This window comes from Dasypus novemcinctus, chromosome 8 (genome assembly GCF_030445035.2).
Source record: "Dasypus novemcinctus isolate mDasNov1 chromosome 8, mDasNov1.1.hap2, whole genome shotgun sequence".
Classification (NCBI taxonomy): Eukaryota; Metazoa; Chordata; class Mammalia; order Cingulata; family Dasypodidae; genus Dasypus; species Dasypus novemcinctus.
The window spans coordinates 126,905,933-126,932,095 of record NC_080680.1 but is presented as its reverse complement, the minus strand read 5'-3'; the positions used below and the strand labels follow the sequence as shown (position 1 = coordinate 126,932,095).

The 26,163-nt window shown below is 64.0% G+C and overlaps 1 protein-coding gene across 1 annotated transcript; it reads right to left on the bottom strand.

Annotated features, from left to right (window-relative positions):
* Window positions 1–25,905, bottom strand: QSOX2 (quiescin sulfhydryl oxidase 2). The gene is made up of 12 exons (XM_058302733.1): window positions 25,566–25,905; window positions 15,575–15,675; window positions 14,005–14,053; window positions 13,390–13,495; window positions 13,156–13,246; window positions 10,945–11,090; window positions 9,578–9,712; window positions 9,323–9,452; window positions 8,206–8,328; window positions 7,320–7,470; window positions 4,318–4,506; window positions 1–2,411 (listed from the first exon to the last, which is right to left on the bottom strand). The coding sequence occupies exons 1-12, from the start codon at window positions 25,903–25,905 to the stop codon at window positions 1,936–1,938; spliced, it is 2,037 nt and encodes a 678-aa protein (XP_058158716.1). The 3' UTR covers window positions 1–1,935.
* Window positions 25,906–26,163: the final 258 nt, after the last annotated feature.

Sequence of the window (26,163 nt, the reverse complement as noted above, 5' to 3'; positions counted from 1 at the left end):
TTTTTTCCAAAGGTCAGATTTCTTTATTTTTAAAATGCGCAAATTATAGTTTACTTAAATACAAAATGTTAATTTCATTTTCATCAAAATACTTCCATTAAAAATAAATAAACATTTAAATGACTGAATCATTATACTGTTTTGATACCTCAAAATATTTAAAAATTTAAAAAATATACCTCCCCTTTGGCAGCAGGCAGCGCTGGGTGCTGAACGGGGCAGCGTGGGAGGCGGCACGGCGGGTTCATGCGTGTGCCCAAGGCGCTCTCCTGGCCGCCACGCGCCTTCACAACACCCCGGCCACCGGACACCCATGAAGCCTCGGCCCCACGAGGCCACTCTCATCTCCAGAACCGAGCCACCTCAAACTGCAGCATCACGAGGACATCGACAGGCAGCTGTGTTTCCCATGGGCTTTCAGTAAAGGCTGCAAGGAGGATGGCACACGTGGCAGCATTTAAAGACGGCAAGACGGGAGCAGAGGCCTTGACGTGAGCTGGACGCGGCATTAGGGGTCCTGAGCGTTCCCTCTCGATGGTGTGTAAATCCACCTGGTTTTCCTGCTGACAAGCCAGACACAGCCAGTGACCAGGACACGCTCCTGTTCTCCAAAAGACAACGGCACCTGGGGAGAGTGCCCACAGGCGGGAGCAGCACATCCCGTGCAGAGAAAGGACGCAGCGGGCCCTGCAGCCCCCGCGGCCACGGCCAGCAGGGCTCGCCGCCGCCTCCTCGCCTGTGCTCCGCGGAGGGCGCCAGGTGGAAGCAGCCGCCTCCTCAGGCGGGCGGAGCGGGAAGCCGCGGCCGTCTTATGAATAGACCAGATCAGCTGGATTAGTAAACACAGGAGCACAGCGGGCAGCCAACACACAGGACCGGGAGCCACGCTCGGGCACCCGACCCACTGGCGTCTGGCTGGCATCGCTGAACACTGCGTTCTACCCAGATAAAGCTACGCTTGAGACAAACCGGCAGCTGCGGAGGGTCCAGACGCAAGCATCCCAGAGTGCGGTTTGGTTTAAGTCTTCAGAGGCAAATTTGCCCTAAATGGTTTTTTGGGGTTCTATAAACCAGGTGTTTGAAACATCAAAAGGTGAAAGAGAGCTGACCTAGCTGGGGAGGGGGCCGACCCCAGCCCTGCCTGAAACACAGCCTCAGGCGGATCGAGCCTGGCCTAGCAAGCACCCAGCCCTGCTCCCGAGGGGCCACGGGCGCCTTGCCTGTGCCCAGAGGGCGTCAGCCCCATCCTGTGCCACAACGGGGCCCTGCGGGCGCGTCACCAAGTGTCCCACGATGACGGGCACAGACGATGAAGGCTGCTGCTCTGAGGACCCCTGGAGCAGGCTGCCCCTCCCCCGACCCCCCCAGGACCTGCCTGCCCACCCGCTGGGGTCCAGGCCCAGGCCCTCTCCCTGCCCGCGTCCCTGGATGAGCAGAGGCCCCGCCCTGGAGACTCTGCCAGCGACGGAGAGTGTCCCTGGAGCTCTCCATGAAACCGAAAGCGCTGCCGCCCTGCTCCGAGCTCCCTCGAGGGCGTTTCTTTCCCGCCCGAGCCGCCGAGTCGCAGGGAGACGGCCCTCGCATCGGCAGGGACCAGGGACGCAGGGCGGTGGCAAGGCCACCACCGGGCAGGCCTGCTCCCTGAGCCCCGGCCAAGGAGCGGCCGGCCACCAGCCCCTCGCCGTGGCGCAAGCGGGGCCCGGCACCAGGAGCGGGCGCTGGGCGGCGCACGGAGATGGGGTGCGGGCAGCGGTGTCCTGCGGGGCGGAGCCCAGCGCCGTCCTCACACCCACGGGCGTGAAGAGAACCGGGGTTCTTTCTCCATAGGGCCCGTGGAAGACGCAGGCCGAGCGCGCCCGGAGCAGACCTCTCCACGGAAACGCCGACCTCGGCCCCACGGCGACCGTCTGCGAGCGGACTCGCCCCACGCCAGCGCTACGCGGGCGGATGGAGGAGCTTGGCCCGCCCCCGCCGCGACCGCACGCGGAAGAGGAAGCACACCAGCATGAGGACGAGGGACGAGGCCGCGTAGAGTGCCACGCAGAGGCTCATGTCCACGCTGGAGAAGCCGCTCCCCAGCGGCGCGCCCGCCTCCTGCTCCGCCGCGGGGCCGCCGCGCCACTGCTCCGAGAGCCGGGGGCCGGCGCCCGGGGCGCTGGGGGGGCGGAGGCCCTCGCTGCCCCGGGGGCCGCTGGATCTCCTGGGGGCAGCGTGTCCTCCTGCCCCAGAATCCCCTGGGCCCGCGGAGCCGGCGGCCACGAGGTTGGCGCTGCTGTAGTGCCGCTTCAAGAATGCCAGCACGTGGCCTTCGTCCCAGCTGTCCAGGCCCTTGATTTCCTCATGGCAGGCCGGGCAGAGGTCTGGGGTGGGCCACGGGGCCTTCGGGAACTTGGGGTCCTCACTCAGATGGCCTGGGGGAAAGAGAAGGGGGAGGGCGCAGGGAGAGGGGCCGCAGTCAGCCTCGATGGCGCTTCCGCGAGGCCCCGCCCAAGACGGCGCTCCTTGGGCGGCAGCCGAAAGCCGGTGCCCAGGGGGCAGGGCCTGCCCAACGCCAAGGCAGGAGGCGCACGGCACCCCTGCTCCCCGGGGCGCTGCCAGGTCTCCGCAGCCCGCCCTGCTCGGCGCCCACCTGCCCAAGGTGACCTCCAGGAGCCACTTCCTGCCCCGGCCGCCTGGCGGGTCCCAGGCCCTGCACCTCCAAGCAGGGGAAGATGGTCCTCATCCTGCCCCTCCACTCACCCTACGGGGACCCCTGGCCCTGGGGTGCAGCCCCCACTCCCAACACCCGCTGCCCGGCCACTCCATGCTCCGGCCCACAGAGCGTCAGCACCCGCCCCAGCCCGGAAGCCGCAGGAGCTGCGAGGACGCATGCTCCCCACCAGCCTGCAGGCGGGAGGCGTGGGGTCTGCTCTAACCTTACCGGCGGGAGCAGGCCCTTCTGGAACTTTCTGTCCCCACATGTATACACACAGCTTTCACTGCAAACGTGCCCCCCGCCACCGCACCCACAGTTCTGCTGCTTCCCAGCGCGTCAGTCTAACTGCCAGCGGTCGACCCAACAGTGCCCGCGCCCCCACGGCTGCTCATTAGGTCGGCCCTGTGGGCCGGCACCAGAGTCCCTCGGCACCATTGGCCAGCCATGCCCCTTCGTGCACCTGGGCGACAGCCTGCGCAGGTGGAAGGCCTGGGAGCGAGGCCTTACGCTCACCGCGCAGCCGCGTTTTTAAAGGCAGCACCAGGGCCACCCCCGGCCCTCCACCAGACGCCGCTGCATGCGTCTGGGAGAGTAGCGCGTCTGCGGGAGGCCCTGAGGCTGGAGCACCCGCACCTCCTCCTGGCTGCCGCCGCCCTCGCTGGGGAGGTGGACCCACCACCCGACGCTCCGGCCCAGGGACACGCCCGCGACGCCAAGCACGGAGGCGCTGCGCAGGCGGCCCACACGCGGCCTCTGCATCTTGGTTTGCCGTCAGCAGTGACGTGAATGTGACTGTCAGGAAGCTGCTGGGGCTGCTGGAAACGCCACCGCGTTAGTTGGGGGCCGTGAGGGGCACGCGAGGACCCTAAGGGCAGCCTGCCCAGGCAAGGAGGCCCCTTCCTGTGAAGCCACGCAGAGGGCGCACGCAGGCAGGGGGCGGGGGCGCAGAGGCTGAGGGCAGGGCCTTCCGGAAAGGGGCAGCCCGGCTGGGGCCTGGGTCTGGCTGCTTTAGTGCCGAGCGCACGGGGAGAGCCCCCGCGGCCTCTGCGGCATGAGGGAAGGGGCACCTGGGGGCCGAGGGGCCCTGTGCTGGGCTGCGCTGGAGGCGCCTTAACACAGCTGGGATGGACATAAATCGCGGCCAACGCCAGCGGTGCCTGCAGCCCCACAGCCCGAGACGGCAGTCAAGCTTCAGTGCAAAGAAAAAGCAATTTTCTTTAGTGCTTTACTTATAGTCTGCTTTTATAATACAGTGGATTAAATAAAAACCAAGAGTTTAGCAGCATTTTCTACTTTCTGTTAAGACTTATTCCCAGTGGAATTATTTTTAAGCCTAATTTTTAATCTGCCATTGATTTAGGAATGGTTTAAATTTCTTAACTCTAAGAAAAAACACGTGCCCTATTTAGATTTTTTAAATAAAACTGCTCGAATGGACTTGGTCTGCGCCTGCGGGCCCGCGAGTGACACCGAAGTTCCTTACCGCCTGTGTTCTCCCGTGTCAGATCTGCCAGAGGCCCAGGGAGTTGCCGGAGGGCAGAGGGCAGAGGGCGAGGGCGTCACGGCAGACCCCCACGAGGCCGGGAGCTGCCCCGAGAGGGCCCGGCCCAGCGGCTCCTCACCTGCCAGGCGGCTGTTCACCACATTGTGCTTCCTCCAGAGCCACAGCACGGCCTGGTCCGGGGTCTTCACCAGGTCCAGCGACTCTCTGGCCATCTCCTCGAAGTGCTCGCCACACTCGCGACAGCCAAAGAAGGTGCGCACGTACCTCCTGATGACCTGCAGCACTGCCTGGGGGTCGTCCTCGAAACCTGCGGGGACACAGACGGTCAGGGCCGGGCAGCAGGTTTGCTGCACAGAACCAGAACTTAGGGCGCCTCTGGAGGGCCTGCGGGGAGCAGGCCGTGCCCGGCGCACAGCTGCGAGGGCAGATGTGCACCCGCGGACAGAAAGACGGGCTCTAACTTGAGGCGCCTGGACGCGGTAAGGGCTAGCGTTTCCTCAATGCCTGAGGCATCTCAGGCCGCCCGTCTCACGACACGTGATGGCGCACGCAGAAAAATGGGAGAGAGGCGCCATTTTTAACGTGCAGCGGCTGCAGGCCCAGAGCACCAGGAGAGCAGGCGGGAGCCCTCCACGCAGCACGCGCTTCCCCCTGACCCCCCGCTGCCGGCTGCACCACCCCGGCCTCAAAGCCCGGCAGTGTGTCACCTCACGAGCCAGGGCTTTTCCCGGGGATGTGCCCCCCTGCAGGCTACCGCTCACGTGCCTCCAAGCAACTCCCTAAATGTGGTTCTGGAGCAGGGGTGGCTACGTATTTGGAAATTGTGGGGTTTTTTTACTTTGAAACTTGCAAAACCCAAGTCCGAGAGTGAATGTGGCTTGCCCCCAGCCCCGTGCCACTGATGCCGTGGTTGTAGCGCCGCGGCCTCCTGCGGCCAGCCCTCACCCGGGGGCCATGCACGGGGGCGGCCGGCAAGGGGCATACGCTCTTTCTCTCGAAAGGCTCGACCACTGCGTGAGAGAACGTGCCGGCACCTGCAGCCACACTCACAGGCACAGCCGCCACGGCACAGGGGCACGGCGCACCGATGCAGGCGTGCTGGAGCCACAACACTGGGGGCGCAGGAAGCAGCACGTGCCAGGAAGCGGCAGCAGGGGCAGCCTCTGAGGCATGAGAATGAGGACCCGAGGCGGCGCCCGGCGCCCTCCTCCTTGGCTCTGAGCGATGCCAAGGGCAGGCGGGCCTGAGTGCTCGGCCAGGGGATGAGCCACCCGGGCTCTGACCCCAGCACGGCCCCTCTGCCCTCTCCACCCAGCCGAGGAGGCTTCCGGCAACATCTGCTGCACTCCACCAGCTAATCCTCCTTTGTGCTCCCGACCAAACCACTGCACAGTCGGGTCGCCTAATCTTTAGAGTGGACAAGAACCGCAAAGCTCTGCCTGTGGGGAGGGCTGGGGCTTAGAAGGCAGTTAAGGAGAGGAAACCTCCGAGACAAATCCGGCACCTCGGCCTGACCCAGTTCTCGGGCGCGAGAGGCGCTCCTCAGACACTCGCTGCTTTCTCTTATGCCGCGTCGGGCAGGGACGTGGAGGCCGGCTGCCCTGCGCTGCCTTTCTGCTGCCTGTGTGGTCTCCCGCAGCGGCCCCGGCCTGGGGGCTGAGCCTCCTCCCGGCCCCTCGGGAGGAACGGGAGGCGGGAGGCTCTTCCCGCCCCCGGACACGCATGGCTTCCAGGACAGACGGGTCAGCGGCCTGGCCTGTGTGAACCCAGGCAGTGCCAACGCTCTGACTTGGGTTTTTTTGAGAGTTCTCCCGACAAACACGCTATCCTCTAATTCCGAGCCATTCTCCCTAGGCTTAGAGCCGTGGTGGGGGGGGTCTCCCAGCTGGCTGTGACCCCCAGCAGTGGGGGGCTCCTCCCACCAGCAGGAATTTGTTGCCGCCCACCAGGAACCTGGGCTGGGCTGGAGCCCAACTCTGACCAGCGCGCTGGGGTGGGCATGAGGCCACGAGGCTCCTGGACACATTGCCATGCGAGGAAGCTGGGGCCAGGCCCTGGGGCCCGAGACCCATCAGCTCCCACGGATCACTGCTGGGAGCAAGCCGGGGGCACCAACAGAAGTACCACCCAGCCGAGCCCACCCATGCGGCCAACGCCCCGAAGCCCGAGCAGGCGGACGGCGGCGCCACGTCGGGTTAGTTTGCGACAGCGTGTGTAACTATCCCACGGCAAGAACGGGGATCACGTGCTTCAAGAGACTCCACGAAACTTCACGTAACCTAAACCTTACTGACCAAGAGGATTAACTTACAGCAAGAAGACTAGAAAAGGAATCCTTCCCTTGGCTGCTAGGAGGATTTAAACTGGGACGTACACACAGAACGGAATCCAGATGGAGAGCACGTTCAGCAGTCCCAGCGTCACGTTGCCTGGTAATGAAGTTCTGGCCTTTTAACCTCTGGAGGCGCGCAGCCCCCTGCAGCCGGCGCCCCTGGAGTGCAGGACCCTCTTCTCCTGTGACGCGGTAGTGAGAGCTGCCGCTCTGGGGAGGCTGCTGTGCACGCTCGGAGGGGCTGGCCGTCCCTGGGGGCGCCCTGGGAGGGACCCCGTGGCACTTACAGCAGGCCTGGGGTGCCCCTAGCCGCCAGTGAGGACCAGGGCCCCGAGGAGCGGAGCCGGGGCCGCCTGCGAGCTCGCTGGGCTGACACCTGCCCTGGCCGCCTCCCGCACGGAGGCTGTGGGCAGCCGGACCCGGCCCGCAGACCCTCGGCGAAAATGGGAGGCTGCGCGTGTGCCTCTGCAGGCGGCCGGACGTGGCTCGTCTTTACTGCAACCACAGACGCCAATCCCGGCAGACCACACCCCTCCCAGTCTTCTCAAAGCCCTGCGGCCGTGGCCCTCTCCTCTCCCAGGTCAGTCCCTGCACGTCGGAAAGTTCAGGAAGGCAGAGCTCACACCGCAGCCTCCTGGAGCCCGTGCGTGGGCGAGCTGCAGCTTCCGGGAAGACCTTCCCACGCGCCTCCTCCGCAAGGGCCCCAGGCCCGAGAGCGCTGCCCACGGAGGGCAGAGCAAACCCCGCATGGGCGTTGCGCCACGGAACCCGGCGGCCGGGCAGCTTACCTGTGCCGGCCAGCGCCTTTGGGTGTGTCCCAGCGCCAACGGTCAAGACGTGGAACAATTTCCAGAGCGAGCACGGGTAACCTCTCAGCTCAGGTCTGCTTCCTTGGCATCCAACCCACTTTATGTGATTAGGAAGGAATATTCCAGAAATCTGGGAAAGTAGGAAAGGCCAAAAGGTAACTCTGGTATCTTAGGAGATGGAACCACAGCTCGTTCTGTCCTAGCCTCTGTCTGGGGAAGGGAGGAGCCTCTGGGACCTCGGGGAGTGCGGGCATCAACCGGGGAACCCCACCTTTCCCTCAAACCGACAGGCAAGGGGGTTGATAAGAGGCCCTGCCGTGGCCCGACTGGCTCACAGCGTGGGGCCCCAAGGGGCTCAACGGCCTGGCGGCCTCGACACTGCACACGCGTCCCCACGTGGCACCACGCAGGTGGCCCGGACGGCACCACCGCTGCGCTCAGAGGGGACGTAGCCCTAAGGCTGAGGCAGGGGGCCAGGTCGTCTCTAAGCTGCGAGCAGCCAGCGCGGAAGCAGGCGCCAAGGGCCCGAGGACTCGCCCGCGCCGTGTGAGCAGCGCAGTGCCAGCAGGGCAGGAGCTCGGTGGGCGATGCGCCTGTGCAGCAGCTCCCGTGGGCTGTCGCTTACTCTTTAGACGTAAACATCAGTTGTGGAGTGAGAAATTTAGATGAGTTCACTAAAAATAGAGCCCGGCACGGCACTGCTTGAGAACGCCTCCCGTTTCCCCAGGCTGCCTTGCCACGCCGCTTCTGGTGGCGTGTCCTTAAACCGAAGCCTTCTGCAGGTGCTGACAGGACCACACGCCCCGGGAAGAACTCCCCGGTCGCCATGGAAACAGGACGCCCGCGGGGCTGCCGCCTGGCTCACCCGCATCCTGTTGTTGACCAGGTCGAGCACAGCGTCGTAGGGGATCCTGTCCAGGGGCAGGCTGGCCAGCCACTCCTGCAGGGTCTCCAGCAGCTTCCGCACGGGCGGCCGGCCGGGAAACAGCTGCGTGAGGAAGGGCCCCGAGTTAGGGAGGCCCCGCGGGCCAGGGGCGTGGACGGCTCTGCAGCTTGCCGGGCTGCCAGGCATCGGCTCCCTTCCCTCTGCTCCTGCAACTCCGGCCCAGGGCAACCCGCCCCCCAGGCCACGCGCTGCCGCTCCCCCAGGCCTCCCGCTTGGCAGGAGGGCCTCGGCCTCGAGCACAGGAGGGCGGTCCTGCTCCCACGCCTGCGGGCCACCAGGGGGTCAGACAGGAGGGCTGGGCCTGGGGCCAGGGGGGCTGGGGGCCCTGGTCTGCCCCGGGGCGGCGAGGGGTGCCTGCCTCCCTGCCCTGCAGGACATAAGCACCCTCCACTGAGGAGGGGCGCTGCTGGCCCCAGCCCAGAGCCAGAAGTTCCTGTCGGGGATGTACACTCAACCCCGAAAACTGCCGGGCCAGCCGCCCCCTGCCCCACCCACGTGCCCAGAACCCCCTGGAGGGCGGGCAGCTGCCGCCTCGTGGGCCCTCTCCGCGCCCTCCCCACCCACCGCGGGACCACCCACCTCGCCTCCTCCTTGGAGCTGCTCCAGGCAGCTGCAGCCACCCAAAGGCTGAACTCGGGACCCCACGAGAACCCCCCACACTGACTCCTCCCTGCTCCGGGAAAACCCTGCCTCCCTCGGCTCCTTCCCGAGACCAGGGCCCCCAGCACCGCTGACCTCTGACCCTGAGGGCTCCAGGGCTCTCCACCCCCTCATCCACCGGCAGTTCCAAATGCCAGAGCTGGTGGGGGCACCCCTCCCACGCCGAGGGGTCACCTCTCAGCAAGGCGCCTCCCCCTCCGACAGCCGCCCGTGCCCCCTGGTGCGCCCTGACCCTGGCCCGAGGCCCCTCGCCCCCGGCCCTTCAGGCAGGCCCTCCCCGCCCTGCGGCCCGCGGCGCCGGCTGCTGCTTTCACTGCGCTGGAGGCAGTCTGAGGGTGGCGGTGCAGCCTGCTGCGCTCTGAGTGCCCGGGCGCACCTTGGCCAGCACGGTGAGGAAGTCCTTGAGCGTCTTCAGCTCGGCGCCCTCCAGCGACGCGTGCGCGGCCAGCTCCACCCGCAGCAGGTAGTGCAGCCCCGACTCCAGGTCGGCCGCGTGCAGCCTGGACCTGCGAGAGCCGCGCTGTCCACGGGCCTCCCGCCCCGCCCCCCGCGCACCCCCTCCCCGGGGCCAGGCCGTGGGGGTCCCTGCGCCGGCAGGCGGGCCGGCTCCGCATCCAGAGGGAATACTTGCTTGTCGAATTCCCTCCAGACCGCGGGGCTGGCGTGCTCCTCCTCAGACGGCCTTTCGGGCAGCGGGAGCGCCCTCTTCTGCACGTCCGGCAAGGACTTCAGGTATGAGGAGAAGAACGCCCGGAGCGGCTTCCCGCTGCGAGGAGAGGGAGGGTCACCGAGGCCGGTGGGCACTGCCGCAGCGCTGGGCGCGGGGAGCTGGGTGCGGGGAGCTGGGCACAGGGCTGCGCACGGTGGCTGCACCTCCCCCAAAGGCGCCACAGAAGGCAGCATCAGCGTATCACAGGCACCAGCTAAGAACACTGTCAGTGGGACCTCAGGACGCACCACGAAGCAGGCCCAGCAGCTGCCAATGCCAGCCCCTCCCGGGTGCTTCTCAACAGGCCCCCGCAGCGCTGCAGGTGCCTGCCACCCGCCGTGTCAGGGGCCTCTGCAGGGAGGGGGTGGGAGAGGGTGCCGCCCCATGGGTCCCGGGCAGCTCCCAGGGAGGGGGCAGGAGAGGGTGCCGCCCTGCGGGCCTCGGGCAGCCCCGTGCGCCCCGGGCCAAGTGGAGGTGGCAAGCACCGGGCACTTCAAATGCAGCCCGGGGCGACTTGCTCGTTGCCCGAGGCCCGGCGGCGCTACTTGTGAGCACGCTAGCGCTCCTCTCCGTCAGGAGGCTGCGTTCATGGTGCTCCTGGCACTAAACCAGCGTCTTCCTTCTAGCCAGAAAGGCCCTCTCTTGAGGAAGCGCCATTGGTGGGTCCGCAGAGCTGCGGCCTCAGCAGCAGCCCCCACAGCCCCACCCAGGGGCTCGGGGCAATCCTCCCACGCGGCCACGGAGCACAAGCAGGACCACCCCTCAGATGAGGCCTCCTGGCAACCGCAGGGCCCATCTACAGAGCAGAAGCACCGAAGGGCCCCGCAGGCCCAGGCTTGGGGACACCTTGCCACGTGGAGAAAGGCACCAGGGCCGGCGTCCCCTCACTGCTACGTCCCCAGCTGCGACACGGCAAGCCAGCCAAAAACTGCCAGCAGACTGCGGCCGCCGACCACAGGCTGGAAGGCCAGCGCCCATCTGCCTCGGGACCCCCGGCACGCCCGTTCTGTCCCGCTGTCTGCTGAGCTGCTCCTGTCGGGGCGCTCGGGTGCCCTGTGAGGGGCTGGCGGCCTCAGGAGGTCCTGCTGTCCTGGCAGCAGCGGGGGCTACGAGACGGGGCACAAGAGCCACCCAGGCCACCCTGCGCCAGCCACACTCACAGGTCCATGCCTCGCCTGAACCCGCAGCGGGGGCCCGCGGCTGAGAATGCGGTCGGCTGACCCCGCGATTTCGTCCCCCACCCCCTGGCGTCCACGCCAGCCGAGGCCCCGGGGTGCAGCCCCACTCACACGGCGACGACTCCACGGGACCCGTTGGGGTGCACCAGGTAACACGAAGGCACTGAGGAGATGCCCAGGTTCTCGAGGAATGCCTTGTCCGAGTCCAGCGCTCGGCTCACCACGATGTTCTCATACGGGACCAGGTCGAGAATCACCTGTGACAAGGAGAGCGCCACTGCCGCCGCAGCTCGCCAAGGTGTTCCCAGGAATGGTCACGGAACAGACTGGCCAGCTGCGCGCAGCCGACACGGAGGCCACCGGGAGCCGGGGTCCCGCGGGCGCGGGGCGCTGCCAGCCTCCTTCTGTGCGGGAACCGCCGTGCGAAAGAGGCCCCACGTGCGCGGCGACAGCGCAGGGGGATCGCGGCTGAGGAGGCCAGCCCGTCACACCGTGGCTGCGACCGTCCTTCAGGCGACTGGACACGTGTCCATGGGTGGAAATGACAACCCCGCCAGCGCCCGCTGGGCCGGGGCAACGCGTACGGTGGGCTCCACCATCCTCTCCTAACGGGGCTCCGTGTCCCTGCTCCCGGCGCTGGCCGAGACCCTGCCAGGCCGCGCAGCCCTATGTCGGCCCAGCTAAGTGCTGCAGCGCAGGCCGAGGCGCGGTGCGGGCATCTTGGGGGCAAGGGGGCAAGGGCAGGACGGAGGTTGAGCTGCGCCCTCCCTGCCTGCCCCGCCGGGGCGGCCTGCGCGGCACTTGCTTCTCTTCGGCCTTCTTAGAACGCACCAGACCAGCCCATTTCTGAACAGAGGGCACTGGCTGCACCCCGAGTTGAGCCAGCTGCTGCACCCCTCCGGGCCTGGTGCCCCTGCTGGGGGCTGGCCACAGCTCGCTGGGCGCCCCATGGTGCTCGAGCCCACGCCAAGGAGCAGCACCCCTGCCCCTGCGCGGAGCCGTGAGCCCCAGGCGGCCGACACAGCCGGTGGGGGAGTACGGCCTGCGCCTCCATCTCCTCTAGGGGGTTCCTCCTCCTGGCCGCTGTGTGCCCATGGGCCCCGGGTGGCATGGGGGGCACTGCCCCTGAGACGAGGGAGGGAGCGAGGCCACCGGAGAAGGCGAAGAGGAGGGCGTGAGTCCCCATGGGCCTGGGAGCCCCCCACTGCTTGTGGCCGCGGTCACAGCCCCTTGGCCCCCGAGGGCCCAGCCAGCCACGGGACCAGCATGGCCCCCTCCCGAGCTGTGCACCCCACAAGCTCCTGGCGAGGAGCACGGCTATCTCCCAGGTGCCAAGAGGGACACGCACCGGGCGGTGGGAGGAGGAGAGGCAGGGCGAGCGGGCGCCCGGCTGGGCCGGTGCAGAGACGCAGGGATGTGGGCAAGACACTCCGCCACTGCTCAGATGCCCAGGCAGGGCTCAGCCACGGCACGTGGGGAAGGGATGCACAGCCACGTTTCCTCGTGAGAACAGTGCTTTCAAGAACCACACAGGGAAGCGGCTGTAGCTCAGTGACAGGCTCCTGTCTACCACATAGGAGGCCCAGGGGTCGATGCCCACGGCCTCCCAGTGAGGACAGGCTGGCCTACACGGCGAGCTGGCCCATGCAGAGTGCTGGCCCATGCAGGAACGCAGCCCCACACAGGAGCGCCGGCTGACACAGACAGCAGGCGCAGCAAGATGACGCAACAAGAGACACAGAGGAGAGAAAATAAGAAGACGTAGCAGAACAGGGAGCTGAGGTGGTGCAAGAGAGCAGTCGCCTCTCTCCCACTCTGAAATGTCCCAGGATTGGTTTCTGGAGCCGCCTAGTGAGAAAACAAGCAGACAAAAAGGAACACACAGTGAGTGGACATAGAGAGCAGACAACGGGGGAATGGGGGGGGAAATAAATTAAAAAATAAATCTTCAAAAAATAAAAAAGAACCATGCAAACAGCAACCATTTCAAGTGATGAACACAGCAAACAAAGCTCCTGCAGGCGGGCAGTGACACTCTCCACGTGCCCGGAGCTGGCTCTGCTGTAAAACCATCTCTTCCCAGCAAACACGGGATTAGGCTGGCCAGGCTGAAGGCCTCTTCCTGTTTGATCCTGGAAGGCACATTTATACTAACAGTTTTCCCTAAAAACCAGTGAACTAACTGCAATTCCTGCAACAAGGGAGAACTAAATATGTGAGCAAACTAATCCAGCCATAGCGATTACTCCCGCGGAAGGAGCGCGCTCGGCCACACGACACGGGCCTCGGCAGAGGGAGTGTGGTCGCGCGCTGACGCCGTACCTCTCGGCCAACATAGGAGCTGCTGCTCTCAAACAAGACAGCCACGTAGCGGCTTCCAGGGTTGTCAAACAGAGAGAGGATGTCACTGGGCCTTTTAAAGAGAAGAGAGGCTTTTAGCACCTTCAGAACAGCGAGCTGGCCGTTAGCTACAACTGCTCATCACTTACTGTAAATCCCTATTTTACGAAATTGCACCGCTGTGCGCCCTGTCGCCTCCTGGGTGGCGGCACTTACTGAGCGGGGTCCAGGGCCGGGCAGGCGGGGGGCCTGTCTGCCTCCGGGTGGCTCTGCAGGGCGTCGACCATCATGTGCCTCACCGTCTGCACCTCTCGGTCAGGCCCTGCTGGAAGCCGAAGCGCCATGGCACCCGCGCCCCCACGGGAGCAGAGGCCTGCCGGCCCACCCCCCTCCAGGCCCTGGCCAGCAGGCTGTGGGCCCTGTCCGGCTCTCCCGAGGGGGCGCAACGGCCCCACAAACACACGCGTGGCCCCATTAGGCCGGACCTGTGAGCAGGGGAAGCAGGTGAGCGGTCACCTGTGGGGCCGGAGGGCACCCGGGTAGACAGTCCATCCCCTCCCTGGGCTGCCTGCTGTGCCCTTGGGAGCTGCACGGTACACTTCTATCAAACAGTTTCCTTTTCAAAAGCGCTCGTTACCGTTTCACCCAGGAAGGCAAAACACAAAATAAAAGCTCCTGGTGACACTTTTAATGCTGGAACCCCCGACAGAAAGGCGGCCAGCGCCGAGCACGGCCGGCCGGGGCAGGGCCTTCTCATCACCCAGGGCTGTCCTCCTGTCAGCAGGTCTAGGGGTGACGCTAGGGGAACAAAGCGTGAGCTTGGGTCCTTACCTTTAAAATTCTCTCCAGTGCTGAACTCCTTCGTAAATGCTTTAAAATACTAAGAGGGAAAACACAGAACAAGTAAGAGACAGCCTTGTGTGGGCATCTGTGGGTACGTTTAATATTTAAGCAGCGAGAGCGCATCGCCTTACAGAGCGCGCGGCAGGCCGTTTCCTCCAAGGCTGTGCCCTGGGCCGTGCCACCCCCGGTGCGCCTCTGCTTACCAGCCCTCCCTACCAGATTTACGAGCAGGGCAGCTGGGAGCCATCAGAGCGCCATTATTTACATTTTCTGACCCAAAGGGTTAGAAATGAGACAATTCGATGAGGCCAGAATCATAAAAGATGATTAAATATGTATCCTGGTGGGTAGTTCTAACAACGGGCAAGATTTACGGGGAGGCTGAGAGACACTGACAAGTATTTTAAGCAGATGAAAAGGAGTTTTATATTAAAATTTAAACCTTGCTTCATCAAAAGACACATTAAAGACAGTGAAAAGACCAGTGACGGGCAGTGAAGACGCTCCCACAGGCCCTGCAGATGGCCAGGGCAGGGCGAGCCAGCCGAGGAGGACGGTGGGTGACGGCGCCCCCCCCAGCACCCGCAGAGAAGGGGCAGGACCCACAGCAACACCTGGCGAGGTGGGTGCCTCTCAGCCCTGCCGCTCCCAGAGCACAGCGCGATGGTGCCCAAAGCTGGAGACAGGTCAGCACGGCAGGGCAAGTAGGGGCGCCGTCGGCGCGGCGCCGCAGAGCCCAGGGCTCCGGGGCTTCCTCAGGGAGCAGGTCGCGGGGAGCATGCAGGGGTCACGCCCCAACCATCAGCTCAGATGTGCGGTGATGTGCCCCCCCTCTGCTCTCAGGAGCCCTTGCGCTGGGGCCTGCCCATGTCCCAGCGGCCCACGGTGACCACAGGCACCACTGCCCAGCCAGGGTCACTCGGCCAAGCCACCCACAGCGGCACCCGCGCACGTGCAGCTCGCCGCGCAGGCACGCGGGCACAGCGCTGGGCGGAGGCCAGAGCTCTCTGAAGAGCCAGGGCAGCGAGAGGTACTGCGAGGAGCCGCGTGGTCACCATTTCCGGGACGCCTCCTTGGAGACGGAGGTCAGCCAAAGGCTGTCCCTGCCCTCCAGGGGCACAGTCCTGGCCGAGACCAACAGGCAACTCACGCCAAAACAAGAGGGGTGCTCAGTGGGTCTGGAGCGTAGGAATCAAAGTAACGATAAAAAAGAAACAAAACAAAAAGGGAGCAAGTAGATTACAGCGTGTCGCCCAACCCCTGCTCTCCTCCCTCCCCCGCACCCCCCCCCCCACGGGAACTGGGCCCCGGCCCGGCCCGGCCCGGCCGAGTCTGGGGACGCGGAGAGCGGACGGGCACCCTGGCTGCACCAGCCGCGCGGGCTGCGCAGGCTTTCACGCTGGCCGCGCCTGCGCAGGCACGAGGCCGGCTCTGCCGTGGTGTGCACACGCCCGTAGCTCCCCACCGGTGGCTGGACTTCACTACGACTCCTACCGCGCTTCCCAAAGCAAAAGCAACGAGCGCCCTGCAGCGCCGGCGGCCCAGCCTGCGCACTCACCCGGAAGGAGGGGTAGAAGTGGACGTCGTAGGCCCGGCAGATGTCGTGGTTCTTCTCCTCCGCGCAGTCCAGCGCGGCCACGCGGATCACGGCCGCCCAGTCTGAAAGGCATGAGCACGCCCTTCAGTGTGGTGGGCACCGGGCGTGTTGGCGCCACGTGGGCCGCAGCTGCTGTGGGAAGTCGGTGCACGACGCGGCCTTCATGGCAACAACGAAGCCCTTGCGTGGACGGAAGCTCCTGGTCGCGCTGGGGAAGGGGGAGACCCTGATGGCAGCGCAGACCCGCTCCTGTCCCTGAGACGCTGCGGCAGCCTGCGTTCTGCTGAGCTGGCCACGCGGCACGGCCAACGCCGCAGCTGCCGGGCCGCTCCCGCGGGCCCACCCAGCCCGCGCCTGCAGGTAAAGCGGACGCGGGGGCCGTTTGCTGGAGCACCCCCGGCACTCACTCCGAGGCGAGGCGGCCCCCGACCCTGGCCTTTCAAGCCCAGGACACGCTTCGCGAGAACACGACGTGGTTTCTGGGGAAACCATCCCAAACACCTCCCTCAGACCCGAGGACACTGCCGTTCTTGGGAGTGGAAAAGAAACAAGGTTTTAAATATCTTTTCTATCTTCATTTTTCGGGTTTTAATACAGAAAATTTCAAACATGTAAGTAAAAAAGAGAATAATAGAATAAACTTCGTGTGCCCCCATGTTAGGTCCAGGAATCTTCCGCGTGCCCCTGTGTCAGTGCCAGAACTGTCAGCTCGGGGCTGGTGCTGTTTCATCCATATCCCCGCTCGTCCCAGAACTCTCCTGAAGCAAACGCAGGCAGCGCCATGCTATCTTATCCGTCGGTCCGCAACTCAAAGAGGTAAAGACTCGTGTCCCCAACAGGAACTCGCACCATTCTCACGCTGACCACAGCCTGTGTGTGCCTGGCGTCACCAAGCAGCTAAGTGTCCCGATTCTAATTTCCCTGAGGTCTCCTTTATGTTTAAATAGCTGGCAGGAACCAGGAGGCCGCTTGCTGCGCGGTATTCTCATCCTGCTCCCCCTCCCCCGCGTCTCTCCTGTTTGCCTTCCTTGCTGAAGAACGCCGTCCAGCGGCCGTCTCCCACTGGCTGGACCTGGCTGACCGCACCCCTGCCCCTGCCCTTCCTGGGAACTGGGCTTGGATCTAGGCCTGCGTACGAGCACCCCGGCGAGGCGGCGCTGGAGGGGGCGTGCCGTGCGGCCGCGGGAGGCCGGGGCCTCCTTAGGGGACATCGTCGGCTGCCCCCGACGTGGCCTCGTCAGGGCGGAGGTCCTCGTCCCTGCTCCTGCTCTGCTGATTTATTTCTGGAGGGAGAGACTCCCCTGGGGGTCCCCCAGGGCTCGGTCCACAAGGAAAGGCAGGACAAATGCTCGGCGCGGCCTCCACTTGCCAGTCCCAGCCCTGCCCGTCGGGGACCCGCGTGGGACGTCCCCGCTGGTGACGCACCCACTCCAGCTGGGGTCTGGCCTGCGCAGGGCCCTCCAGGCCCAGGGGGCGGACTCCACCCAACCGGGGTCCTGGCCCAGTGGCCCTGCAGGGACCCGCAGCGCAAGGACCGCCGCTCTGCTCGGGGGCTGGCAGGCGGGCCCAGCCTTGGGGGGGGCCGTGCGGGGGCTGTTGCGCCCCCTCCCACAGCCTCGTGTCCAGAGCTGAGCCCTTTCTGAACGGGAACTGACAAGCACCTGTCTGAGCCCTGGCCGAGGCCCCCGGTGGCCTTGGGCTATGATATTGCCAAAGGTTGAAACCTGCAATTTGGCTGAAAATTGTGAAGGAGAGTTTTCTCTGAGTCCTGGCTATGACCTAAAACTTCATTTTAAAAATATGTCTAGAAGAGAGAAAACATTGACTATTGCTAGAAGCTACAAAAATACTAAAGTGTGTATGTATTAGCAACTCGACAATGCTATTTTTCCACCCCAAAGGCCATCTTTGCATAAAATAGATGCCTTTTTCCTATGTAGTTATAAAAATACCAACATTAATATGATGCAATCAAGTGAAAAAGGACAAAGAAATGTTTTTCACCATCAATAACCAGTGACTTACGTTACCTAAGTGAAACCGACTGACGTCGTGAGACATTGTAAAAGGTTAATTAGAAAAAATTCACGGCGACGCTCCTGAATCACAGGCCATGGCTTCCTGTAGTCTCAGACTGCACATAACTAAGGAACAGCGAAGGCTCAGCCAGGCAGGGGGCGGCTGGCCACAGAGCGCTGGGACCGAGTGGAACTCCAGCGGGTCACACGTGGCCCTCGCCTCCCCAGCCCGGCACCCACTGCCTCACCGGGTGCCCCTTGTCCCCTCCCCAGCCCGGCGCCCGCCGCCACACTGGATACCCCCTGCCCCCATCCCCCTCCCCAGCCCGGCCCCCTGGACCTCCTAAGAAAGACCCAGGCCTCTAATTCTGCAAATCCTACCTGAGGAAGCTGCCCAGTCCTCTGCCCTCAGGAGTCTCAGGGGAGGCAGCACATTGGGGAGGTGTCCCCACTCGCCAGGGGCCGGGCAGAGTCACCATCACCCCCAGACTGCCAGCCCCGAGGCTCTGGCCCCCCACCCCCATGCTCTGCCCACTGCCCGGCTGCCTGGCAGAGACTGAGGTGCTGCCCCCGCCGTGCTTCTGCGCCCTGGGTGAAGGGAAGGGGCGAGACTCCTGGCTCTGCGGTGGGCCCCACGCAGGGAAGCAAAGACCTTCCCACTGTCCTCGACAGCGCAGCGTTCCGGCAGCCTGCAGAGCCCCCTCGGCCTTACGAGGTACCCGTAAGTGGGACCTGCTCTTTGAAATGTGAGTCCAACTGCTGGCTTAAAAATGAAAATGACTGGCAGCAGACTTGACCCAGTGGTTAGGGCGTCCGCCTACCACATGGGAGGTCCGTGGTTTAAACCCCGGGCCTCCTTGACCCGTGTGCTGCTGGCCCCATGCGCAGTGCTGATGCGCGCAAGGAGTGCTGTGCCACGCAGGGGTGTCCCCCGGGTAGGGGAGCCCCACGTGCAAGGAGTGCACCCTGTAAGGAGAGCCGCCCAGCGCGAAAAGTGCAGCCTGCCCAGGAATGGCGCCGCACACATGGAGAAAATGATACAACAAGATGACGCAGCAAAAAGAAAAACAGATTTCCATGCCGCTGACAACAACAGAAGCAGACAAAGACGACGCAGCAAACAGACACAGAACAGACAACCGGGGTGGGGGGCGAGGGGAGAGAAATAAATAAATCTTAAAAAAAAAAAGACAAGGGAGCAGATGTACAAAGTCCTGGGTTCAATCCCTGGCACCTCCTAAAAAACAAAACAAACAGAAAACCCAGCTCTCACTGAGGAGAGGACACAGCTCTGCGGCTGAGCGCCTGCTTCCCGTGTGTGAGGTCCTGGGTTCAATCCCCGGCATGTACAAAAAAAAAAAAGAAAAGAAACTCTTGGTTTCCCCCAAATGTCTAACCATTTGCTTGTTTCCATGAGAATGGTAAAAATGGCCACCGGTGCAGCGGAACCGAAGGGCTGCAGAGCACTCTCGGCGCGCTGGCTCAGAAGCAGCTTCACTCTATACTGCTGATAGGGAAGTACTCAGCAAACTGCCAGGTGGGAGAGGCAAGCCTTGAACCCGCCCAAGCCACTGGCAACATCCTTTCAAAAAGCTGAATCCCAGTGAACAGGGGGCGCAGCCGGAGGCGAGGCTGGCTGGAAGGCCAGGGGCCGTGACTTGGCCCAGGAACAGGAGACGCTGCTGACCACCGGCGCGCCCTCCTACAGGACGGCAGCTCGCTGCGCCACATGGCAGTCCGGCCACCCCGCATCCTGTCCCGGCCCCCCGTCTTCAACAGTCTTTCTGAGCAACGGGACTGAGAAGCCAAGCAGGAGCAAAGCAGGTGGTGAGGGCAGGCCACCCCTGGGTGCGCCTCTGTGCCGTCCACTCCCGGCCGGCTCCCCCAAGAAGGCACCCAGCCCTGCCGGCGGGCTCCAGCCAGGCCGTGCTGCCTGGGGGGCGGCTCTCCTGTTCACAGGGTCCCTGGTGGGCGAAAAGCAACCCCAAAACATGGTGCTCGCTTCACAAAGACAGGAGCCCCCCCAGCCCCGTTGGCGCTGGCGCCCACTGCCCGCGGCTCCCCCCAGCCATCGGCTCAGCTCCGCGGAGACGCCGCTTACACACAGCCCCCATCGCGTTCCGCTGCTTAGGCCGTCCTTGGGCTGCTGCCCTCGAGAACGAGCCAAGCCTCCCTGGCACTGAGCGAGCACCACCATGTGGAACAGGACCAAGACCAAAAGGGGGAAACGTGAAATAAAGCGGAGTTGGTATGGCGAAGAGATTTCCAGGAGTGGGGAGGCCACTCCGGAGGTGACAGTGCTGCAGGTCTCAGCCAGACTCCACAAACGGCCACAGGAAGGAGAGCCACAGGCAACAGAGCTCGGGGCCGGGGCCAGGCGCGCGGCCCCGGGACGCCAGCGCAGCCCTGGCGGGCCCTGTCTGCAGCACCTGGAGTCTGTCTCCCCAATACCACGCGGCTGTACTCATCCGTAAGCCCCCTGCCCGCGACCTCCTACTGCTGTTGCCTGACCTGTCACTGGACCTCGCCAGTGTCGCAGCCTCTGGGTTACCCCTAAGCTGGCGGAGCCCTGGAGCCCGCGGCCAGCTCCCACCCGCGGCTGGACCACGACCACGACCACGGAGATGGACCAGCCCAGCCCCGAGCGAGGCTGTCCTCAACCTCAAGCAGCACAACCGGGTCATTTGTCCTCAACAGCCGTCCCTCCTCAGGCCGCAGCGGTCAGCGCCGGCTCGGCCCCAAGTCCTCAGGAGAGGAAGGACGGGAAGGGGCAGTGTGGGGCCAACAGGGGCCGGTTCACGGCTGCAGGTGTCGTCTTTAAAAATTCATTTTATTAATTACGCCCCGCCCCTTGTGGTGTGCACTCTCTGTGTCTGTTCGTCTTTTCTGTTTCTTTAGGAGGCCCTGGGCGCTGAGCCTGTGTGGTGGAGGGAAGCACTGAGCCACCTGACCACCTCACGCTCTGCTTGACTGTGTCTCTTGTTATGTTTTTCTCATGTCTCTTGTTGCATCATCTTGTAGCACCAGCTTGCCACGCCTGCCCGTCCTGCCACCTTGCTTTTTTTCAATTTTTTTTTTAAAGATACATTGATCTCACAAAAGTAGGTGTCGTCTCTTGTTGAGTAACCTGTATCATTAGTATAAAAAATAAAGAAGAACAAAGACATTCTTAGACGCAGGCCACCGCCCGAGCCTGAGGGCACCTGCCCTGGCTCTGCTCAGCTCGGGAGGCTAGCCCACCGCTTCCTCCAGGCCTTCCCTGACCCCTGCGCCAGCCTGCTCCCTCTCCCTCTCGAATCGCCCCGCCGGTTTTTCCAGGTCCCCGGGTTGGTGGGTGCCTATTCATCTTGTTTATCCTTCGGCTTAGCGGGGAGGCACTCTCGCTCTGGAGGGGAGGCTCCACCGGCAGGGCCTGCTGGGCTCTCTGCTGGTTTTGCAAGCCCACCACAATGTTTGGGGCAGAGAGGACATTCAAGAAATATTCGAATATGTGAAGATATGAATGTCGACCAGAGTTCAAATTCTACTTTCACCTGCAAACCACCGGCAAGAACAGGCAAGGGCAGCTCCGTGGCCAGTGTGCATGCAGCGGCCAGGAGAGTGCTGGGAACTGGCGAGCCTGCCGGCAAGGCCACTCCCCAGGTCAACTGCCATCCCGGTCCCATGGGACCGGCCGTCCCGGGGGAGAGTGACGCTGCAGACGCTGTCCCTTCTCGAGGCCTCTGCCTGCCTGTTCAAGCTGGAAGGCTGGAGCAGATGACGGAGGCTTTCGGTTGCGCCGCCTGTCAGCAGCTGAGCAGGCGCCAGCATAACTGCAAGTACCCCTGGCAGATGGGCAGTATTCACAGCAACACAAAAGGTGCAACAGTCTATCTCATCAAGCCACATACAAACACTTTCAAAGGTTTGGCTTCCGGGACCAGCACCGCCCCTCTCCTGCCGCCCCCACCTGTTAGGTCCTGACTCACCACGAGGAGAACGCCAGGAGCCTGGCGCGGTCCCCTCCTCCGCAGCCGCGCCAGCCGGGCAGCTGAGGCCCGCCGGGGGCTCAGAGCCCACGCGCAGCCTTCTTCACGTCCACTTGTGGGCTCGGCACTCTTAAAGTGCTACAGGCTCAAGAAGCAACGCGAGAAGAGTCCCACACGCCGATCTATAGCAGCTACACCTTATTGCAACGTCACTTGTCAAGGTGTTATTTTACCTTTGACACCTTTCCTTAAAATGTTTTAAGAATAAAGTCTGTAAAAGTCAGATTTATAGTCAAGCGTCAGTTCTAGAAATTGGTCCTGGTAAAGAGTAAACCACCCTGCGGGTAGAGGTTGGCTGGGGCACAGGGTGGAGGCACAGAGTGGCACGGTGGCCACTGTGCCCTGTGAAGGGCCAGCGTGGCTCAGACCCCACCTGCGCTCTGGCCATAGGAGACGCTCCCCCTCTCCGAGGGCTGGCCCGGGGGGCTGAGCAGCCTCTTCAGATTTGCTCCAAGCTCAGGCCACATTGTTGGGGAGGGCAGGCGGGTGGCCGCTGCCCCGAGTTGGCCGGGAGCATCCAGACACGCTCTTCCAGCCTCCGCTCCGGGAGGCCTCAGGGTCTTCTCACCGCCAGCGTGTGGCCGGGCACTGCTGAGCTGGCCGCGCTGCAACCAGCAGAGCTCAAGGGTGTTTCGCTGGAGCAGCGGCTCCTATGGCACTGACCGTGTGCGGTCAGCAAACAGCTGGCAAAGCCCCGGGGCTTGGGGACACGAGGAAGGGATGCGCTCCGGTGGTGAGGGGAGCCCCGTCCAGGCGCTGGCTGCTCCTTCTGGTGCCTGCCCAAGCCCCCTGGCGGCGGCACGCCTCTGGACGGGGCTCCAACGCCTCTCAGCAGCCCAAAGGACACCGCCCACAAGGACGCCCCCCACGCTGCTGTGATGGCGGCAGAGGCTCGCACCAGCGAGCTCCCTGGGAGGTCTGTTCCCTGGAGGCCTCCAGGCCCTGCGACCACCTTTCTGAGGGCCGTGCCCACGAGTCCCAGACAGGGGGGCAAGGCGGGCACTTCCAGGCCTGTAAGCAGCCCCATCCCCCCACCTGGGGGGGCTCCCAGCAGCTCCTGCTCCGCTGCACACACCCCCAGGCTCTGCCTCACCCCCACTGGTGGGCTAACAGGTCATACTGCACGGCCAGGGTCCACCCCAGGCCCCCCACCCCCGCTGCTGTCTGCACCTCCCTCCCCCTTCCAGCTCCCATGATCTTTCTCCTCCTTTTGGTGAACAAACCACGGGCCCTGGGGGGAAACCGAGTGTGTCTGATCTGCAAGAGGCCTGCAGCCTACCAAGCAGCCAAGCAAACAGGCCACGCAGGGGCCGGAGGCGCTCAGGGTGAGGCAGGCCTGGCCAGCAGCATGCACCTGTGCGCCCCCGGGTCCCTGGGACAGCGAGCCCCGCTCGGCCCCTTGCTGCAGGCACCCTGCTGGGAGGGGCGCGTGGGGTTGGCCCGGGCCGGGGAGCACGGCCCTGCTCCCTGCTGCTCTGCTTTCCCGGGGTGGAGCGGGAAAGGACCGAGGTGCACTCCGGAGCCCTCGGGGCACGCCTTTGGGTCACTGGCTCGCACCTGCTTTTCTGTCTCCCCAGGGCTTCCATCTGGCTCTCGTCTGGCTCACGCTTCCATCCCAGCACCAGCTAATTGCCACAGCTCCAGGGCCCACCGCTTTCAGGACGCGCTGAAGGACAGGCCTAAGCCCTGTCTACATAAACACGAAGAACACTTGGCTCCACTGAACAGGAGGCCTTTTGTTTGCTAAGCCACCCTCTTAGAAGGAAAAACATGTCATTTCCAGAACCGGAACAAGTCAGCAGAGAGGTAAAAAGAAAGTTCAACCCAAACCTTTTAGGAGAATTAAGGTCCCCCGAGCTGGGAGGGCGGGGGCCTGCTGGAGGGGCCTTGCCCCTATCGCCCACTTGCCAGGCAACTCGCACTGTGAGCAAAGCAAGGAGCCTGGTGACGGCTCCGCTAGGCCAGGTGAGAGAGCCCCGAGGCACCGTCACCAGCGGGTCTTCAAGAAGCCCCCGGGCGGAGAGCTGGAGAGGGAGGCATCGATGGGGGGCTTGGGGGGGCCAGGCCAAGGACCGCGTGCATGCCCCATGGTCGGCAGGCCCCACTCACTGGTGACCAGCTGGGAACAAAGTGCGATGGTGGGACCCCTGTGGACACACAGACCAGACGGGGCTCCAGCGGGCGAGGGCACAGCGCCCCCTGCGGGAAAGCCCCCGGCACGGGCCCTGCAGGCGGAGGGCTGACAAAGACCACCGCTCCAAGGACAGTGACGCTCCGGAAGACACCGGAGTGTCCGACCGGCAGGTGTGGGGTGAGCTTTGAGGGCTTCTGGGAGCAGGGTGGGGCGCCGCCTCCGCCTCCACCCCGTCTCTGCCGGCCAGAGAGCAGGCATTCGGCAGCCAGCTCTGCCCGGGACCCTCCGTCTGGGTGCCCGCAACCCCCACCCCGCCCTGGCTGCGTCAGGTCACAGGGGCCCCTGCATTCGGCCGCCTCTCTCAGCTTCAGGCCCTGCACTTCCTGCCCTACCCGCTGAAGGTACCCTTACTCGATTTCGCTGATCGCACCTGTTAGCGGTGGGTTTTCTAGTTTTACTTTCGGGAGGAAACATTCAAAGTTTCAGGGGCAATTTTCAAGGCTTCTTTCTTACTGGTTCAACTATGGAACAGTATGCAATACTTGAATCTGATTTAAGGTTTTTATATTTCAGACACTAAACTGAAAAAAAATCAAAGCCAACAGGCACAAAATAGGTGCTAAAAATCTTGCCAGGGATACCTGCGTTTCAACTCGCCTACCTGCGTTTCTGTCACTGAATAATGAACAAGAACCAAGCAATTCTCCGTATTACTGAAGTGCTCGTTCTACCTAAAGGCAAAGCCTATGAAAGCACCCACCGAGGAGTTTTCCGTTTGTTTCTGTCTGTTTCCGCCTTTCTGATCTCAATTACAACTCCCACAGGACAGTGAGAACTTTGGAAATCATTAGATCAAAGGAACAAGTCACCCATTAGGTTCAAAAGACCCAAGTGCCCTAAAATAGGCTGAGAACGCATCGTAAAGATAACCCTTGACAATTAAGTGGAAAAGCCCTCTTTAGGCTTAACACAAAGCTGGCTTCTTAAATGTGTTTAGATATGAGAAAAACACAAACAGGGTTGGATATAAGACTTAAAAAAAAAAAAAGGTACAGGAAAAAAGAGCAACAGTTTGTTAACTCTCTAGCTTGCACACACCAGAGGTGAGCTCCCCTCCCCAAGAGAGCCTGGCCAGACTTTGCGGCCCCCTCAGAGAAACCTGAGGGCCCCTTGAGAGCGCGAGCAGCTTGCAGGGGATGCTTGAGTACAGCTCTGCCACTTAGACGCAGGGACGGTCTAACCACGTCCGTCAGGAACGTGGAAACAACAGAGTGCGGGAAAACGACCAGCGGTGTGGTGAGTGAGAGTTGTCAAAAGCCAAGGCTTGTGAACGAGGACCCTCGCCAGGAAAAGCTTTGGAGATGGGTCTCTTGCCCCCTCTCTAGAGAAATTTCCAGAGTGGTTTTCTAAGTCGTGGCCTCACTCTGAGTACCTACCAAGGGGTACTCGGCCTGCTCCCCAAAGCAGACCCAGGAGGACGAACACGGGGCTGCTAAAGGGAAGGCGGTAGCTCAGCCTTTGGGACAGGAACGCGGGTCCCGGCAGCCGGGGGCTTCTAAGGCACCAGAACGGAGTTCCTGAGGGTGAATGGGGGGGGGGCTCCAGGGGGTCTCCATCTGAAAGGGCGAAGGCTGCCGGGGCAAGACCTGCGGGCCGCCCTGTCCGGAGCTGAGTGCGGGCTGGGGCGGCGGGTCCCCGGGCCCTAGGGCTCGGCCTAGGCGGGGGGCGTGAGGGCAGGGGCGGGGAGCCGGCCGAGGCGCTCGGGGCCTCACCTCGCACGTCCGCGGCCAGGGCCCGCCAGGTGGGCGCGTAGCCGATGCAGTGGCCGCACCACGACGAGTAGAACTGCACGAGCCAGGCGGCCGAGCTGTTGGCGGTGGCCGCGCGCACGCTGCCGCTGTCCAGCACCCACACGGCGTCCTCGCCCGCGCGGTACAGCCGGGCCGCGCCGCCCGCCCCGGGCCCCGCCGCCGCCGCCGCCGCCAGCAGCACGAGCAGCCACGGCGGCCGCGCGGCCCGGGGCGGGGCCGGGGCCGGGCGCCGGGCTCGGGGCGCCGCGGCCGCTCGGGCTCCCGGGCTGCGCGCCGCCGCCGCCGCCCCGGCCGCCGCCATGTTGGAAGTGCCGCCGGCGAGGCGCTCGGGGCCGCCGACCTTTCACCCTGGCAACCGCCGTCACGTGCCTGCGCGCCGGCCCCGCCTCCGCCCCGCCCCCTCGCGGCCCGGCCCCGCCCGCCGTGCGTGCGCCAGGCCCCGCCCCCGCCGCGCCAGGCCCCGCCCGCCGTGCGTGCGCCAGGCCCCGCCCCCGCCGCGCCAGGCCCCGCCCCTTCCGCGCCAGGCCCCGCCCCCGCCGCGCGAGCGCCGACTTCACCA